General features: G+C 38.2%; 1 protein-coding gene across 1 annotated transcript in view; it reads left to right on the top strand.

Moving 5' to 3' along the window:
- Positions 1 to 16848, top strand: part of MTMR12 (myotubularin related protein 12) — a 75016-nt gene extending 58168 nt beyond the window's left edge. The window contains exons 11-16 of the mRNA XM_032771264.2: positions 4751 to 4829; positions 7218 to 7288; positions 9220 to 9392; positions 11189 to 11356; positions 12490 to 12651; positions 13923 to 16848. Of these exons, the coding sequence (XP_032627155.1) occupies positions 4751 to 4829; positions 7218 to 7288; positions 9220 to 9392; positions 11189 to 11356; positions 12490 to 12651; positions 13923 to 14495 (1226 nt within the window). The 3' untranslated portion in view covers positions 14496 to 16848. The remainder of the gene's footprint in view (positions 1 to 4750; positions 4830 to 7217; positions 7289 to 9219; positions 9393 to 11188; positions 11357 to 12489; positions 12652 to 13922) is intronic.
- The last annotated feature ends 487 nt before the right edge of the window (positions 16849 to 17335 follow it).

Below are 17335 nucleotides of genomic sequence, written 5' to 3'. Positions count from 1 at the left end.
GGTCCGCTGGTCCTGCGGCTCCAGTGGAGCATCCGCAGGCATGCCTGCGGGAGGTCCACTGGAGCCGCGGGACCGGCGAGCGGCAGAGCGCCCCCCACGGCGTGCCACCGTGCTTGGGGCAGCGAAATTGCTAGAGCTGGCCCTGCTTGCAAATAAGCAGTGGTAGTATTTGACGGGATTTCAGAATATTGGGGAACACCAGTACAATTGGGGTGATAAGAGACTACATTCTCTGCAAATGCAATTTAGTTTGACTTTATCGTGATTAACAATGTATATTCCAAACATGACGGCTAAATGAACTTTCACCATTTTTGGTGCACCTTTTTAAATTCTGAAGTGCTGTTTGAGGCTGTCTTCACTGCAGGGTAACTGGAGTTATCTACACTCCAGTCAACTACTCTTTTGTTAACCTAGCTCAGGTGAGAGAGGTGGCACTGCAAAATAACAAGAGTGATTTTATGAGCAGCTGATAATTTGTGCTGTAGCTATACCTCCTGACACTCAAATTCAGGGCATTTGTGTGTGGACAGGACTAAAGATAGACATTTGTGTTAACTGCAGAGAAAACAGTTTTTAAACAGGCTAGAGAAGAGCTGTTAAATCATGTAGTCACTTTGCTGCAATTAGGGGGGAAGGATTAAATCATTAATTTAAATCACTTGTTTTTTAACAAAACCCATTGATTTAGATCAGATTGTGGATTTGTAGAACTAATGTGAATTTTTTTGCTATTGCAATTTTAGGTTAACGTTTATGAGAGAAATTTTTCAAATGCCACTGATAGGGTCTCATTTGAATTTTATAAGACAGCCATACGCAGAAACAAAATATTGAAACTTAGGCCCTGATTCTGTGAGCGCTTCAGCAGATATGCAACTTTACTTGTGAGGTAATATCATTGAAGCCTATAGGACAACTTGGGCTTTCGTTAAGCATGCACGTAAATGTTTTCAGCATCAGGGTCTAAAACTGTATTTTTATTAAAAATGGTATAAAATCTTTATCACTTCAAAACAAAATTCCTTCAACAATAAAAAAAAATTAGGCTTTCAATCCATTGACTAAGCTACTGTGAACTCTTTTATACATACAGGCCAAAATTTGACTCCTAAGGGTGAGATTTTCAAAAGCACTTGGTATGTCTTTACTGCAGAGTTATCCTTGGACTCTTACTCAGGTATTGCCCCTAACAGCTCTCCTGTTCACACACACAAACCTCTCACCAGGGTTAAATTTTTAACTCAGATTAGCTGGTCTGACTGGGGATGTGAATTAGAGACCAGGTTCTGCTTTCACTCAGGCTGGTAACCAGCCCATTTCATACTGAGGACAGGACACAAGACAAATTACTTCAATGTTGATAGTCCTCCAGTGCTTTCCCACAGTTCTTCACATGTGCCGAGGACAGATAAGTTGTCCTGTAGTTTACTGGGAAAGAAACATACGGCAACACAAAGAACCAAGGGATATGCCCCAGAAGCCCATGGGGCTTACAGCACCAGTGTGGACACAGGAATGCGGATAGGCTTTGCAGCGTGGCTGCCTATATATAGGCTAGGTTAACCTGGGTGCAGATCATGTGGGCTAACTCTGCAGTGAATACATAACCCTAAGTGATAGGAGCACAAGTCCTACTGACTTAAAGCTGCAAACCCTGATGGCATATAACCATTTGTTTTCTTGACTTAGGGAAGTTCAGTATATCAGAAGGTGGTGGTGGTGGTTGCAAATATAGCATGCACTATTTATTTATCAGCTATTGGTGATGTAATCAGAATAAAGATGTTAGTGAGATCCTAGACTTTTTTTTTTTTTTTTTCAATTTAGATGAGCATTTTAAATGTGAAAACTTCTTGGTAGGAAAAGTATCTGAATAAAAGTCTGAAATTCTGTAACCCTTTATGCACCGAAAGCATGTCCTTGTGAGTTGGTTCTGCAGTTCTTCCACTAGTCCCACTGCCTCTTCTTTCCAGTAAACCCTCTAGTTTACCCACTAACTTCAATTAGCTAGTGTGTAGCTACTAAACATGTGACGGTCAGCTACCACACAGGATCAGTCTGCCTCCTGGCAGTTTTTCCCTTTTGCAGCTGCTATTAGGCACCTAATCCAACTGCCTTCTGTTGCTCAGAAACCTCCTCTCCTCTACAGTTGCCATTAATTTCCCCCCTATAGAGTTAGGAGAAATGGCAAAAGTTAAGGTAGCTTCCAAGCATGAGTGAAGCCCTTGTAATTTGAAAAAAGATCTTTAAGTGGCTTAGCTACCCTTTATTTAAACATATACTGTAACTTGTTACTATTACAGTTCTATTTAAAAAGAAAGATTTAATATATTTTAAAATATGGGGTATATGTTAAAAAAAAATTACAGCTTTTTAATGAACTTCTTATTTAGTCAGCTGTAGTTTACTGAATACATGATCACACTGAACAAACATTTTGTGGTTTCTGCTTGTTCAGTGATTTCTTGCAGAGGTGTCAAAATAGTTCTAAACAGTGAACCTGTTTGACTCCCTAACTCAGTGATACTCAGGCTCAGAAGCTGCAGGTGGCTCTTTAATGTGTCTCCCACAGGCTCTTTGCATCACATAATATTAAAACACTGTTTTAATTATTAACCAATCAGGATGTTTTTGCTATGTTTTTAACCAATTGTAGAATACTTGGTCAGTCATATTGCTGTGAGAGGTGTGTGTGTGTAATACGTATTCATATTAAATGAAATAATGAATTCACACTAGTGTGGTTCTTTTGGGTAATGTAAGGAGTCAGAGCAGTGATACTCAGACAAAATTCTTTTAACTTCTTATTGTGGCTTTTTGTTCATGGCTATTAAACAGTGTATGAAAGTTCATCTAGATTATTTTAAATATACAGTTGAATCAGTTAAGACTCTTATAATTCAGCTCCAAACTAAAACATCTAGATCTGAAAATGCTCTTCCACTTAATGAATTGTTTTAAGATAATGACAGTCATACAAGCAATGTATTTCTTTTAAAGGAGTCTTATAAAAAAAAATTCAGAAAAATGTGACGTCTGCCTTTCCCCCCTCTGACATATAAAAGCTTGGATTTTTATAAACATTCTGCCCCTTCTTCTTTTAGAAGTATTGGGAATATATATAGGCTTGGCAGAATTCAGGTTTTTTTCTAGTTTTGATGACTTGTTTCATTTAAGATTTTTTTTTTTCTATTTTTATTTTTCTATTTTGTTTTTACAGTTGTGCAGGCTAAGATTTAGGGTTAGGGCAGTGCTGACAGTGGGGCTGACAGTGCTCCCTGTATGGCCAATGGGCCTAAGACACCAGGATGCAAGGAGTGGGGAGGCTGCAGTCATCTTTCCCTAGGGGAGCAGAGACTTCAGGGATGGTTCATTGAGAAGGGGGAGAGGGTGGCTTGTGTGGGCAGACCTGGTCAGTCAGGTTTGAGGGTGAACTAGGAATGGCTTGGAGTACAGAGGATGAACTGATGGATTCTGCATGCTGTAGGAAAGAAAGGAAGAGAATTGGAGGGATGGGAGTAGGAAAATAACCAGAGAAAATTTTTTTTAAAAGTATGGAGTGAGCAAAAAAGAGAACAGGGAACAGATACCAGAACACAGAAGGAAAGAACTGGGTCTAAATATCATACATGAGAGCTATGGGAGAGAGGTAAGGGCACGAATGAGTAAGATGTCATGGGGACAGAAAACTAGGAAGTGAATGAAGGGAAAGACTTGAAAGGGCAGGGAAGGTGTCAAGGAGGCAAAGTTCCTGATTTTAAAAGAAAACTGTTAGGAAAGTAAAGAAGATTGAAGAGTTCTTGAAGAACCAAACAAGGGATATGCGCAAATCTCAAACTCAGAATGAGTGGCAGCAGAAACACTTGTGTGGGAGAAGCTTTTTTTTTGTTTGTGGGATGAGGTAGACTTGAGTCCTGGAGCAAGGCCCTGGGGTCTAGTGCTTTTGCAGTGTGTATAGAGAAGATGATCAGTGTTTTGTTTCACTTTTAATTAAATGAAATTTACAAAAATCTTAAACCCTTCTGCAAACTAGTGTCAGCTTTGGTTATATGTCTGAGTCCCTGGGATTTTAGTACCTATTTGATTTAAAAGGAAGCAGTCAGTTTGATACTTAATCAGCTTCAGAAAAGTTTAAACAAAACAAGTTTAAAGTAGCTTAATGTACAGCACTTGCCTGAATCCCACTGCCAATTCTGTGGTTTTACTATTACATTTTCTCATTTCCAATGTTTCTCTCCCTATTGCTGGGACAACTTTATTTAGAATTCTGAATAAGCAGGTAGCCCTCAGTTTGTTGTTCAGCATAAAATGTGCTCTAAAAATACAGAAATTGGTATATAGAAGATTGCTGAGAACTGACATCTCCAGTTTAATCTCCTCTTGTCTCCACATAACACTCCACAAACTTCCTTATTTGGTTTCCTTAGGTATGGACATACAGTAGGGAGTCCTGGAATCCAAACTTTCTTCAGATGGTTTTAAAAATATTTTCATGAAGCTTTATAAAGGATTGTAATACTACTTTTTACATAGCTTTATATTTTTGGCCCAAACTAAGTGTTCACTTTTAAACAATGAACAGGTTTGCTTAAATCTAACTGAAAATTCTGTCTTCACAATCTTAAAGGAAAACTTAGTCTGTTGGATGCCTGATGTCCACTCTGGGTTGAAGAGGTTGTTGTTTTTATTTGACCACTGTTAACTAGCATGATGCTTGCACTCACATTCCAATTTTCTGTTTTTACAGATAACAGTACAGACTTCTGGGATACTGATGTAAAATGGTTTTCATTACTGGAGAGCACAAACTGGCTAGAAATCGTTAGGTTTGTTAATATATGTTCTTTGAGTTCGGTCTTGATTAAATGAATCTCCGGTGATTTTTCTAGCTGTAGTTATTGGAAAACTAGTTTTAAATCAATACTGCTTTTTATATTAAACCTTTTTTTGGGGGGATCTTTATCAAAACACTTTGATTCAGGAGTTTGAGATACATAGAATACATAGATAATCAAAATTTCTTGTCTTTATGATCCAATATCAATAGAAAACTTACATGTGAGAGCCAGAGCAGATGCACTGTAAAACAGCTGTTTGGAGGACAGAAACCTCCCAAACTCTGGTCACTAAACTTTCTCTATTGGCGGAAAGGGACTTCACATCACCACCTGTTTCATAATCTTCATCAAGAATGGAAGAATAAACAGAAACCTAACAGGAAAGACTTCTTCTCGAGGCCTCAGATTCTGGACTATAATAGAGTGCATGCTATCACACCCTGTAGACAGGGTATCTGGAGAAGAGATTTGTGGTACTGTGGACTACATGTGTACTGGGGACACTTAAATTCCCACTTGTGCTCATGCTAATTCAGGTGAACTGGTGGGAACTATAGTGCAGATGAGTCTGGTGACTAAATTCATTTTTTTTCAGTGATGTAGCAATATTTGTTGCAAATCAACCCAACTGACCCAAGTGGTCATCCGGACTACTGGTAGCTATAACATCAACTCCAGGTCACCTGAACCAGTGATTAAAACTGTAGGTAATTTTTTGTAAGCTTTGTATGTAGACAAGGCCTTAAACAAAAGAAATTCTACTGCATGTGAAGCTTTTAGATGCTAATGGAATCTGTCTCAGAAAATTTAAGTTTTTGACATGAGTTACTGGTGCTGCTCAGCACCAAAATTGTGGAAACTGAGGTTAAGACTGCAAAGGCAACAACTGGCCAAATATGCAAATTGGCAACATTTCTAACTTAAAAGCAATTTTCTATTAAAAGGAAGGTCTGAAACAGTGAGAAAAACCATATGAGAATTTGCAATATCCAACTTCTTAGGTTTCTAAACATCTCTGATCCTGAACTCCAGAATATGGAAAACCTGTCCTGATCTCCTGAAATCTCCTCTGTAGTATCCATCTGTGTTTATAGAATTCCTTTGTGTAAAGTTGAGAAGTAAGTACGATCAGCTATATAACACATTTTTCTTGACTGGAGATCGACCAAAAACTTGGAAAACAGTGACAGTGGTTGGAGACTTTACCTCTAAGGATACTAAAATCCTGTTCCTCCTTTCCCACCCCCTGACCTCACTCCACAACCGAAGGAGTAGTATGATACATTGTTTGCACTCTCTTCTCCTCTTTGCTGGATTGCATTTCCGCTTTCTGGGTTGCCTGTGAGTTGTTATACAAAAATTTTTCAACCTGCATGCATTAATATGTGAGCATAACTTCTAGTGATAAACACAGTCAAACCAAATGCAAACTTCTAGCCAAATTCACATCCTCACACTTGAAAAGAAGCAATTTCCCTTAGTTGGCCCAGTTTGCTCTGCAGATTCTTGGCACTTCAGCAAGCAGTCTCTTTGTTCTGGGATCCAGACTTCTGAATAAAGCAATATGACAAAATAGAAATTGAAGATGAAAGTACTAATTTATGTTGGCTCATTTGCAAGAATCTCACCTCTGTGTGCCAGCGTAATAAGTCGCTAACTTTAAAGATAGGTTTGAACTTACCCAAAATGTCTCCAAATTGTTTTTATTTCCTTTCCCTTGTTAAAAAAATCCCACTTGTTCTTCCTTGGGAGAAAATACTGTCCCTAATGTGAAAAAGTTTGGTTTTTATTTGCGTATTCAGAGGCTTTGGTTAGTCACCATCGCCAAACTCTTACAGAAAATATTTTTCTACCTTCCAAGCTTGTTGAGGATTCCTATATCGCTCTCAATGTAAAGCATGTATAGAGTTCTGGTACTCCACAGTTATAATTCTTTATAATGCGCAGTTAGAAAAAGGCCAGAAAGAAGTAAACTCTACTTGAAGAAGGCTAGATATATTAATGGGCTATGAATGCCTACAACAGAAAGATAATTATAAACTGGAAATATAAAACTACTCTTCAAAAATGTGCACATTGGAAATAGCAAGTTTTTTGTGAAATCAGAAAACAAGAAAACTTCTGATCCCAAAGATTAAATTTAAAACATGAATTGTAATTGGATAAAATTTGAGAGAAACCATCTAAAACACAAACTCGATTTAAGGAATCTCCTCTACCCAAACTTCTGATTGGCATGGTAGTTTTTTTCAGGGAAAACTAATGTAACAGATCACTGAAAATATATATGAACTGTCATAATGCTGCTTAAACTTAACTAGTTAAAAACCACATTTGAGAATATTAGTTTTGTCTTATTTCTCCATACCACATTAGGCGATGTCTGAAAAAAGCAATAGAGGTGGCTGAATATCTGGAAGGACAGAACACAAACGTTCTCCTTGTAGGTAAGAATCTTTCATCAAGAGATGATCATATCAGATAAATCTTCTCTTTATTCCTCCCACCCATCTACCACCTTGAGAAATGTACTGAGTTTAAGATACACCCATATATATAATATAATATAAATAAATAAAAGGAAGGGGAAATAATGGTAAGCAGAGTTTAAAATTCATACACATCTTCTATATTTAATGTTGTGGCACTTCATATACAAAACTTCCATCTGTACTGCAACTGATGTTTCCTTTATTTGAGATTTGGCATGTGTAGTCTCAGCCCATGAAGGAATCACTTGAAGGGGGTGAAGAGGAATTAAAGGACTGTTACATTTGAGTCAAAAGATTGTTTTTTCATTAATGCTTTTTGGTCTAACAACTTTGTTTAACTTTAACCCCCTAATATAGTTATACAAACTTCTTAATAAGTTGGAAAGTCGAATCTATTCACTGTGTGTGGACCAGAGTTTGCTCAAATAACATGTTTATTTTATTGTCATTGTGAATGTTGCACAAGGGATAATGGCTTAATTCGGCCTACGCAGAAAGGACCAAGTACGTTTATCTGATACATGGCCATTCTGAGAATAGCTGTTGCATTTACATGCACATGTAGTCACCAGTGAACAGTATATGATATACAGGATCAAGACCAAACTGTACTGGTCTATAATCTAAAGCTTAGTCCATTAAATATCTGTGTGTTTAATGGCAAAATAGACTTTCCCAGACATGTTAGTTTCCTTGAATTGTGGGTCAACTCTTAAAATACCATAAACTGAGACTGGGAGCTCTGTCTTATATTGAAAATATTAAATGAGGGAGTTATTTTTATGTTAAATAATTGAGAGAAGGTATTAGAATACAATAGTTCAAAATATACAAATGTATTGAGTGCTGGCAAACATGCTGCATGTCTCAAAGGCATAGACAGATATTTGCCACAAAAAGCCTGCAATCTAGTAGACAAGACAGTATGGCAGGCAAGGGGATATTACAAAGCAAAATGAATGAGGCATAATTTGCTATACACCTTGTTCCATGACTTTGTCCTTCCTCCCATGTCTCTTCCCTTTAGTTGTTCCCTTTTGCCATCTGTCCCCTCATCCAGCTCTCCATCATTACCACCTCTGTCGTCTTTTTACATCGTGAACATTTGGATTGAGTGTAGGGGTTAAAGCACGTGGGAGCAAAGCAGAGTAACTACTTGGGAGAGTCCCTCAAGCGTCTAGTGTTTAGTGTCTCTCTCCCTGCTGGAAAGCCGCAGAAGCCAGAATTGATACATACAAACTTTGAATACTCTTTTGAAGATCATGTTTGATATTAAGGCTTCAGTAAGTGAGCTAGAGCTGTGAACCAGAGTGGATCATCAGTGTCTCTAGTTCTGTGTAAAATACCAAATGTATGAATTGGGTTTTTTTCATAAGCTGACTACTAAATGTATTTTTTTAGGGCAATTGTAGCTTGGCCTGACATGAGCTTTTTAGGCGTCAAACTAAATTTCCTTGAATTAACAAATTGTTAAATACAATAGAGCCATTTTTGAAGGAGAGAGAGTACCAATTTATTTAAACATTGCTAATTTTTCACAGAAAATGCAAGAGCAAGTTTTAGATGCTTAGATACCAGGATGTTTTTCAGTATGGAAGAGAAGACCGTGGAATAAGACCATGAAATAGAATAGTACTTACCTAATGTTACCTGTTAGCATCCCTTTCTGTAAGGACACTACCAGTGCAATAGGTATTGAGCACCTCTTAAAAGTCTCTTCCTTAGGCATCCAAGTCTAAACAAATCATAGAAAATTTTTTCATCAAAATTATGTTTCCATAAGCATCAGTCACACCAAACTAATGTGAACAAGCATTTGAATGATGAGGGGAGCAATATGCATTAGCAGTGTGACCAGTTTTTGTCTTTTCAATACTATTTTCTAGAGGAGAATGCCTCTGATCTGTGCTGTGTGATCTCCAGTCTAGTTCAGGTGATGATGGATTCACACTACAGAACAAAGTTTGGCTTTCAGAGCCTTATTCAGAAAGAGTGGGTAATGGGAGGACATTGTTTTTTGGATCGCTGCAACCATTTACGACAAAACGACAAAGAGGAGGTATGTTTCTTGACTCTTGGTTATATACAGCTTCACTAAGCTTGTTCACTGTGAGGGATGATGTTGGGTGTTCAGGCTAACGGTGTCTGCTTGGAAGATATCTTAATTGTAAATCTTGCCTTATGAATTGCAGATACTTCATTGTCTAGTCTTTATTCCATTGGGAAATAATTGCTAAAAAGTTTATCTTGATGACGTGTTATTGTAGAATATTGCTATTCACTAGGTTACAATACACATCTTAAACAGATTAGTGTGATTTTTTTTTTTTTTAGATAAGTATTTCATCATTCATAAACTTGCAGTACAGCATGCTCCAGAGGTGACAATTCCACCGTAAATATGCCTGTCTGATTGCACGCTTTCGAATGGAATTCCTGTTTTTGAAGGAGGTGTAGCAAAACACTCCAGAGTTGTCTTTCTGAAATAGTTGAGAGCATAGAGCTGGAGCATAGAGTTAACTAATCAAGCAGGAGAATGATTTGAAACATCCACAGTTTTGGGATTCCATGCAATATTGACTTTTAATATGGATTTAATTAGATTTCTGAATTGACTACCATTTAGTTTCCCATGTAGTCTGAGTTCTAGGAATAAGCTAATTATCGAGAGAAGGGAATCTATAGCTTTTGAAACTTCTTAGCATAGCTTCCAGTGACTCTTGATCCAAACTAATCTCTAGCTTTCACTGCTAATCCAGTGGTGCTGGCAGACCTACATTTTCCATCACAAGCTAATGCATTTCATGTCTGGTGCAAAAAGGCAAATTGTTAATCTATAGATTAGCAATTGGCATAACAAAATTTTAATCTGTATGTGTCGGCAAAGAGCAAACTATGCTTTGTCTTAGAGCAATGGTCATGAACCAGTGGATCACAATCTCTGGCCGCTAAAAGTCTGGTGGTATAACAGGGCTGCCTTTAAGGCAGGCTCCCTGGCGGCCAGCCCCACACCTCTCCCAGAAGTGGCCAGCAGTGTCCTGGGGGAGGGCAGGGGTCTCCCTCTGTGCACTGCTCCTGCCTGCAAGCAACACCCCCTTGGCTGGGAATGGGGTATTGGGGCCAATGGGAGCTGCAGGGGCAGTGCCTGCACAGAGGGGAGCCGCGTGCCCCCCCCCCCCGGGAGCAGGGTGGGCTGATCAGGAGCCGCCCAGGGTAAGTGTTGCCCAGAGGGAGCCCACACCCCAGCCCTGAGCCCCCTCCTGGAGCCAGCACACCGTACCCACTCCTGTGCTCCTCCCGCATCCCTAGCTCCCCTCCCAGACCCTGCACCCCTTGCTGTACCCCAACACTCTGCCCCAGCATGGAGCCCCCTCCTACACCCAAACTGCCTCCCAGAGTTTGCACCCCTCACCTGCTCCTGCACCCCAGCCCCCCAGGCTCAGCCTGGAGTCCCCTCACACTCTGAACCCCTCAGCCCAGAGCCCGCACCCCCTTCTGAACTCCGACCCCTGTCCCAGCCCGGTGAAAATGAGTGAGGGTAGGAGAGAGCAAGTGACGGAGAGTGGGGGAATGGAATGAGGGGGGCATCGGGGAAGGGGCTGGGTAGATCCTGGGTTTCACTTAAATTCAGAAAGGGATCCTGTGCGTAAAAAGGTTGGAGACCACTATCTTAGACAAAATAAGTGGGTTAAACAGTTCAACACAATTCACTATAAATCCAGATTGCTGTTTTTAGATAGGTTTGTATTTGGAGACATTCAAATTATTTAGAAGTATACCATCTGCATGATAGGCCAATGTGTGGTGTCTATTTTTTTTCCCCCTGAAATTGATTTACTATTTCTTTTTATTTAGGCTCCTGTTTTTCTGCTCTTCTTAGATTGTGTTTGGCAGTTGGTACAACAGTATCCTCCGGCATTTGAGTTCACTGAGACTTACTTAACTGTCTTATCAGACAGTCTCTATATACCTATTTTTAGCACCTTCTTCTTCAATTCACAGCATCAAAAGGACACTAACATGGTAAGAGTGTACTTTTGGGGACATGGTGTGCTAGACAACCCTTTTGCCAACAGTTTGGATAATATTTAACAAAAATTGAGTGGCATTAGAATTAGCTACAAAATTATGTTTCCAAGGAAAATTTGAGGGCAGTGTGATCTAGATGAATGAACACAGAGTGGGGGGTTTGGAGGTGCTGAGTTGTGATCTTGATTCTGCCATTGAGTTGTGGCTTTGGGTAAGTCATTTCATCTCTTTGGTGTCATCAAACTGTAAAAGTCAAATACTTGAGCGGGAGTGTTAAGATTAATATCTATAAAGTTTCAAACACAGTGCTATAGATTTTTTTGTTGCTACTGTTCTACCAGAATAGGTATTTATTTATGGGAAATTCAAGATTTTAAGAATAACTAAAATATCTTTAAAAGATGTCTAGGGCTGTTACAGCTGTGGACTGGCTGCTCTGTATTCCATGGCCACAGAATTTACTTGCTGTAGAATTGTGCTCAAGAATCCACACTTCACTCCTTGAACGTTTCGTGTAGCTCCTTTGATAGTAGAAAACCTTGAAAGCATGAACAAACTGTGAATCAATGCATGTCCTTCCTAAGTCTACAAACAGCCTGAAAAAATAGCTGATATGCAGTATCCCATTCATCTGTCTGGAGTGTTAACTGTGATGTTTAAAATATAATTCAGTTGGCAACATTATCATTTTAGCAGACACACCTTTTAATGTGCTTGTCTCACAATCCTAAACTGCCTCCCAGGTGGCACAAGCTCTGTCAGTCTCCTACTTAGCTTTCAAACCTCCAGTTTCCCTTTTGACAACCTTCAGGATGCAATTAAGGATTTTCACTGCAATAAGCTGGCATGCTAAAAACTCAATAGGGAGACTGTTTATTTTGGAATTAACCATTTTATTTTAAACAGAGGTTACTAATATAGACTGCATTAATTTCTATATTTAAAAACCTTGGTGTGTTTTTTAATTTTATCTGAGTTTACTGCAGAATCCAGGGATCTAGCTGAAGAATTGTCCGGCTTGCTGCAGAGTATATAGAGCTTTGTCTAAGATTCTGATTTCACCTTAAGAATCTTGTGGAATTCTGTTCTTGGCCACCTCTAACTAATTGATCTGTTTGTTTTGGCAGTCTGGAGAAGGCCACAGTGCACAAAGCAGCCGTTTCAGGTTTCTCACAGTTTGGGATTGGTCTGTGCAGTTTGAATCTAAAGCGCAGGTTTTGCTCAACAACCCTCTTTATGTGGAGAAGCCAAAACTAGACAAAAGTCAACGGAAAACTACACGATTCAAAGTAAGATGTTTGATCAACTTCATTCAGAAACCATAAAAATACATTTTCCACTTTTTTGTGCAAGTCATTTATACTTGAGACAAATATACTTGCTAAAACTTACACTGTATTTAGTGAGATTTATAAGCCCACATTAGAATCCAAAGGTTTCTGAGACCTCTTCTTGCACTAGTAAGAAGCAGTTCTATTTGATCTGCCTCCTACCACTGCAAACGAATGCAGAAACACTTAGCTGGAGGACCTAACCTGGGCTACTATGTATGGATCATTAATTGGCAAAAGGGTAAGTGTAGTGATAACTTCAATATATTGCTTATTGTAGTGCCAAAGCATTTATTGCCAATCTATTTAATAGACACTTTATTAGACTTGCTTTGCTGTGGTTCATGAAACATCTAATCCAAATGCATAGCTAATTTTAAATCTGATTACCTTAATCTGAGTTTGATCTGGTAACTAATGGGTCTGTTACAGTATTTTTAAGATTGTCATGGGCACCCAGGTTGTTCTTTATATTATAGGGTAGTAAAAATTCATATAAAAATATACTTGGTTTCTCTCATGGCATGGCTTGGTGTCTAACTAGGAGTTTTTCATCGTAAATTTCCTGGGTCTGGAGCTGAAGCTAAACCTTCTGTTCTGTACTGAGACCACTAACTGCTCAACAAATAACTATGATGTGTATCTGGACAGCTACATCATTATACTGAGAAACTTCAATTTGGAGGCTGACAGGGTGAAAATATAAATTTTCTTTAGTGTGCGTGGGCTGCTTGAAATCAGTGCTTTACTGGAGTTGTTTTATCACTTTTAATTTCTACAGCTCCCTAAAAGTGCTTTTAAAATCTGCTGCTTATTTTGCTGAAAAAAAGACCATGCCTCAGTGATATTAAGTTGCTGTAATTGGAGATCAAATAAGACTGAATTTCAGTACAAGGCAACAAAACTAGTATAGTACTAAGTCTTATGAAACCGAGCTGACACAAACGGGCTTTTTTTCTCTGACTTGGTGCACTGGCTGCCTCAATAGTTCGTATATTATAACATCGACCGTATACACAGCAGACAAATGTATGGGTTAAACAATGAGGGGTTAAATAATAAACCAGTAGGGCTTTGTTTGCCAGTAGATGTCTTAGTAATTCAGCATTATTTGAATATAACTTTTGTATAACGTGGCTCGTTTCAGATGTTGGCTTCAGTTTAGAATATAGTTCCAGAGCAGTTTACCTCAGTGCATTTATTAATTTATTTCTTTACTTTTTTTTAAGCATCAACGACAGCTTTCTTTGCCACTGACGCAAACAAAATCTTCGCCAAAAAGAGGATTTTTCAGGGAGGAAACTGATCACTTTATTAAAAACATCCTGGGCAAAAGAATTAGCAAACTGATAAATTCTTCAGATGAGCTTCATAATAACTTTACAGAATTCTACGATACCTGGCACTGTAAACCTGTTGACTTTCATGGACTTTTGCTGCCTCACATTGATGGGCCAGGAATCAAAGTTTGGGCACAGCGATATTTACGATGGATTCCCGAAGCACAGCTGCTTGGCGGTGGTACAGTAGCCACTGCAACTAAAATCTTGGACATGATAGAGGAAGTTCAGAGCTTACAGAAGAAAATGGATGAAAAACATAGTCTGACAGTCCCTCAAGGCAGGGAAGCTCTTCCAATGCTGAGAAATTCTGCCCGTTTGTCATCCTTGTTTCCATTTGCTTTGCTTCAGAGACATTCTCTCAAGCCAGTTCTGCCCACCAGTACCTGGAAAGACTTGGAAGATGAGGATGACTTAGCCAAGAGAGATGATGAGTTTGTTGATTTAAGTGAAGTGATTTGACATGACTCAAACTGAGAAATTAAAATATGGCACAAATTTCAGAGAGAGTTGTACATGTTAAACTTTCGGTTTAAATGTTATGCTGTATCCTAATGATGAAATTCTTCCCTTCAAGTGTCTGCATCTGACTTCAGCCAGTATGCTAAAATCTTAACCTAGATCTTTAGCACAGATAGAACCAGCTATCATAATTAATATTTTATATAGTCCATGGAAAGACATTGATACACTTCCATTTCAATCTAGCAGTGTTTACTGCAGACAAATTTTACATGGGTTCAAGAGAGACACTGCTTTGTTGTGAAATGGCTGTTCTGTAATATATGTCAAGAAACAAATGAAATATAAAATGGCTATCAGTCATAAGGAATTAAGCTATTTCTCTCTAACTTATGTTCTTGATACGAACGTCTGCATAACCACTAAGGTGATAACAACTTTATTGGAAGTAGTTGGTTAAACTGACTTTGCATAATCTTTCTCCACAAGTGGTAAACTGGGGAAAGGTGGAGAATTGTAAATACTCATATACAAACAAGTCTAATCCTTCATTCTTTGAAACTGAGAAAAGACCATCCATAGCGCCCAGGACTTATTCGTCTATACCTATTACATCATGAGTTGAAATTGTGACTTGGTCATCCACTTCTATTCTGATCAACTATTCCTTCTTGGCCTACAGAATTTTATTTTCCATGTGGTATTGTAATGGGCAGTTCGGCTGTTTTCAGCCTTGGCGTGTGCTTAGCTTAAAGACCAGTCAGTCACAAGGGCACTTCACATCACTAGTCTTACTCCTCATACCCATCATGCAATACAGTCCTGCGGCCATGATTTATTAAATCCTAGATGTTTGCTGCTAATAATAGATAACGGTCAGATTGAAAGACTGAAATTTACCAGAAGAATCTCCTCTCAAATGGAGTAGGACTTCATGCTCATCTCCCAGCTTGATGCCATTTGTCTTTCAAGGCTTTTTGTAGCTTATACCTTCTCTGCTAATAGGAAAAAATAGTTTTATACCCCTACAGTAAAGCTGGACTTGTTTTATAAACTTGTGGCATACATTGATGATGAATGTGGCCTTCATGTAAAAGCTGAGTATTAGAATCCAGTTGCTGGATTTTGGCATAACAGTACCTCAATGATAAAAGCCATATAAGAAATGCCTGTCATAAACCTCTTGCTCTATTGGGTATATTCTCATTTTTTTAATGCAAATAAGTGTACTTAGTAAAATCCAAGTTTTTACTCTTTATGAAATATCATATCTGTGATCATTTTGCACCCTTTAATGCCGAAAATAATCCACAAGATGGAAGTAAGTCATAAAAGCCTTTACTTTGGTGAAAGGGTTAATAATACTGTGTGTTAGGAAACTTGCATCTAAGATTGATCAGCTCATAGTAATCAGGAATGTTTAACTGGATTGCTAAAGAGGAGTCTTAAACTTTTGCACTGAATTATATTCCTTATGGGCAGCAGATCCTCTCCCTTTTCTTGCTTCTCTAACTGTTATGAACCAAGATTGGTCTGCTGAAATGAAACACACTGATCAGGGGAAAGATGATGGAGCTGGATGCCAAACTGAAGCTTTTCAAGTCATGGTTGCCTTAAGTCTTAATAGTGAAGACTATTAAGTAATTTAAGCTTGCAATATTTTTTTAAATACACTAGCACTACACTTATTTTCATAGTGCATATGAGCCTTCTTAAAACTAGCACTTGCCAGAATTGGCTGTCTTGCACTCATGTCTTTCAAACTATAGATTTAATTACTGTAATTGAAAATCGTGTCTCAAATATGTATGCAGTAATTGCTCTACGAAGTAGTACAACCCATGCATTTTATGGGCAGCTGTTATCTTAGAATATAACCTTATCATTACTAGGATTTCAGATTTTTAAAACACTGCCATTGAAAACTTTAATTTTTGTTATATAGAAAGATTCTATTTGTGCTTTTGACAATCAGATTATTCAACTGTTGTAATGTGTTCAGTCATGAAAACTATGTATTTATGTAGGAAAATGGATGTCAAATATCTTTATATAAAAATTCTCAAATGGATTTATATGGAGGAGATATTTATGTGCAGGATGAGACATGGGAACACTTCTCTGTTGTAAATGTAGAGTGACTGCCATTGTTATGAGTTCTGTTTTCTGCACTGTGGGATTGGAAATGTACTTAACTTTACAGACTTTTGGTTTTCTGTTTATACCTCAGAGTTTTTACACTGAATGCAAGTTACAAAAACTTTAACAGTTTGTATTTTTAAATCTTCCTATTTCTCTTAAATAGGCTGTTTAGAGAGTCTATATCAATAAAATGTACTGACTTCTCTTTAAATGAAAGTTTAAATATATACAATTTTGTGCTGAATACATACCAAGAAATTATTTAAAGCACACACACACAAGTTTTTCTGTATTGACACAAGAGGTGATTGTAGTGGTTAAGCAGCCTGTGCTTTTAAAGGCTTTGTATGTTTGCTAAAAATGAAATAATGAAGCTAGCGTAGAACAATGCTTGTGACTCTTATTTCTGCTTTGGCCGTAGTGTACGTGATTTGTCAATTTAAATTTTGGGGGAACAAGGAGCTGCAAAATGAGTGACATCAGAATAGCATAGGAGTACATCTTAAAAGGGAAAAACATCCCTTCTGCGAAAGGAAACATTAGGCTCCTATGTTGTGCTGCTTTATGATGTACAGAGATGGCTTTTTATATTGGAAACTCAACTTAGGGCTTGTCTACCCTAGAAGGCTTTGACTAAATCACTTGTGAAATTGATCTGAAGAGTCAGTGTGAAAGCAGAGTAATTGTGAGGGGAAATT

Source organism: Chelonoidis abingdonii, chromosome 6 (genome assembly GCF_003597395.2).
Source record: "Chelonoidis abingdonii isolate Lonesome George chromosome 6, CheloAbing_2.0, whole genome shotgun sequence".
Taxonomy (NCBI): Eukaryota; Metazoa; Chordata; order Testudines; family Testudinidae; genus Chelonoidis; species Chelonoidis abingdonii.
Note: the sequence above shows the minus strand (reverse complement) of the source record. Positions and strands in the feature narration are given on the sequence as shown.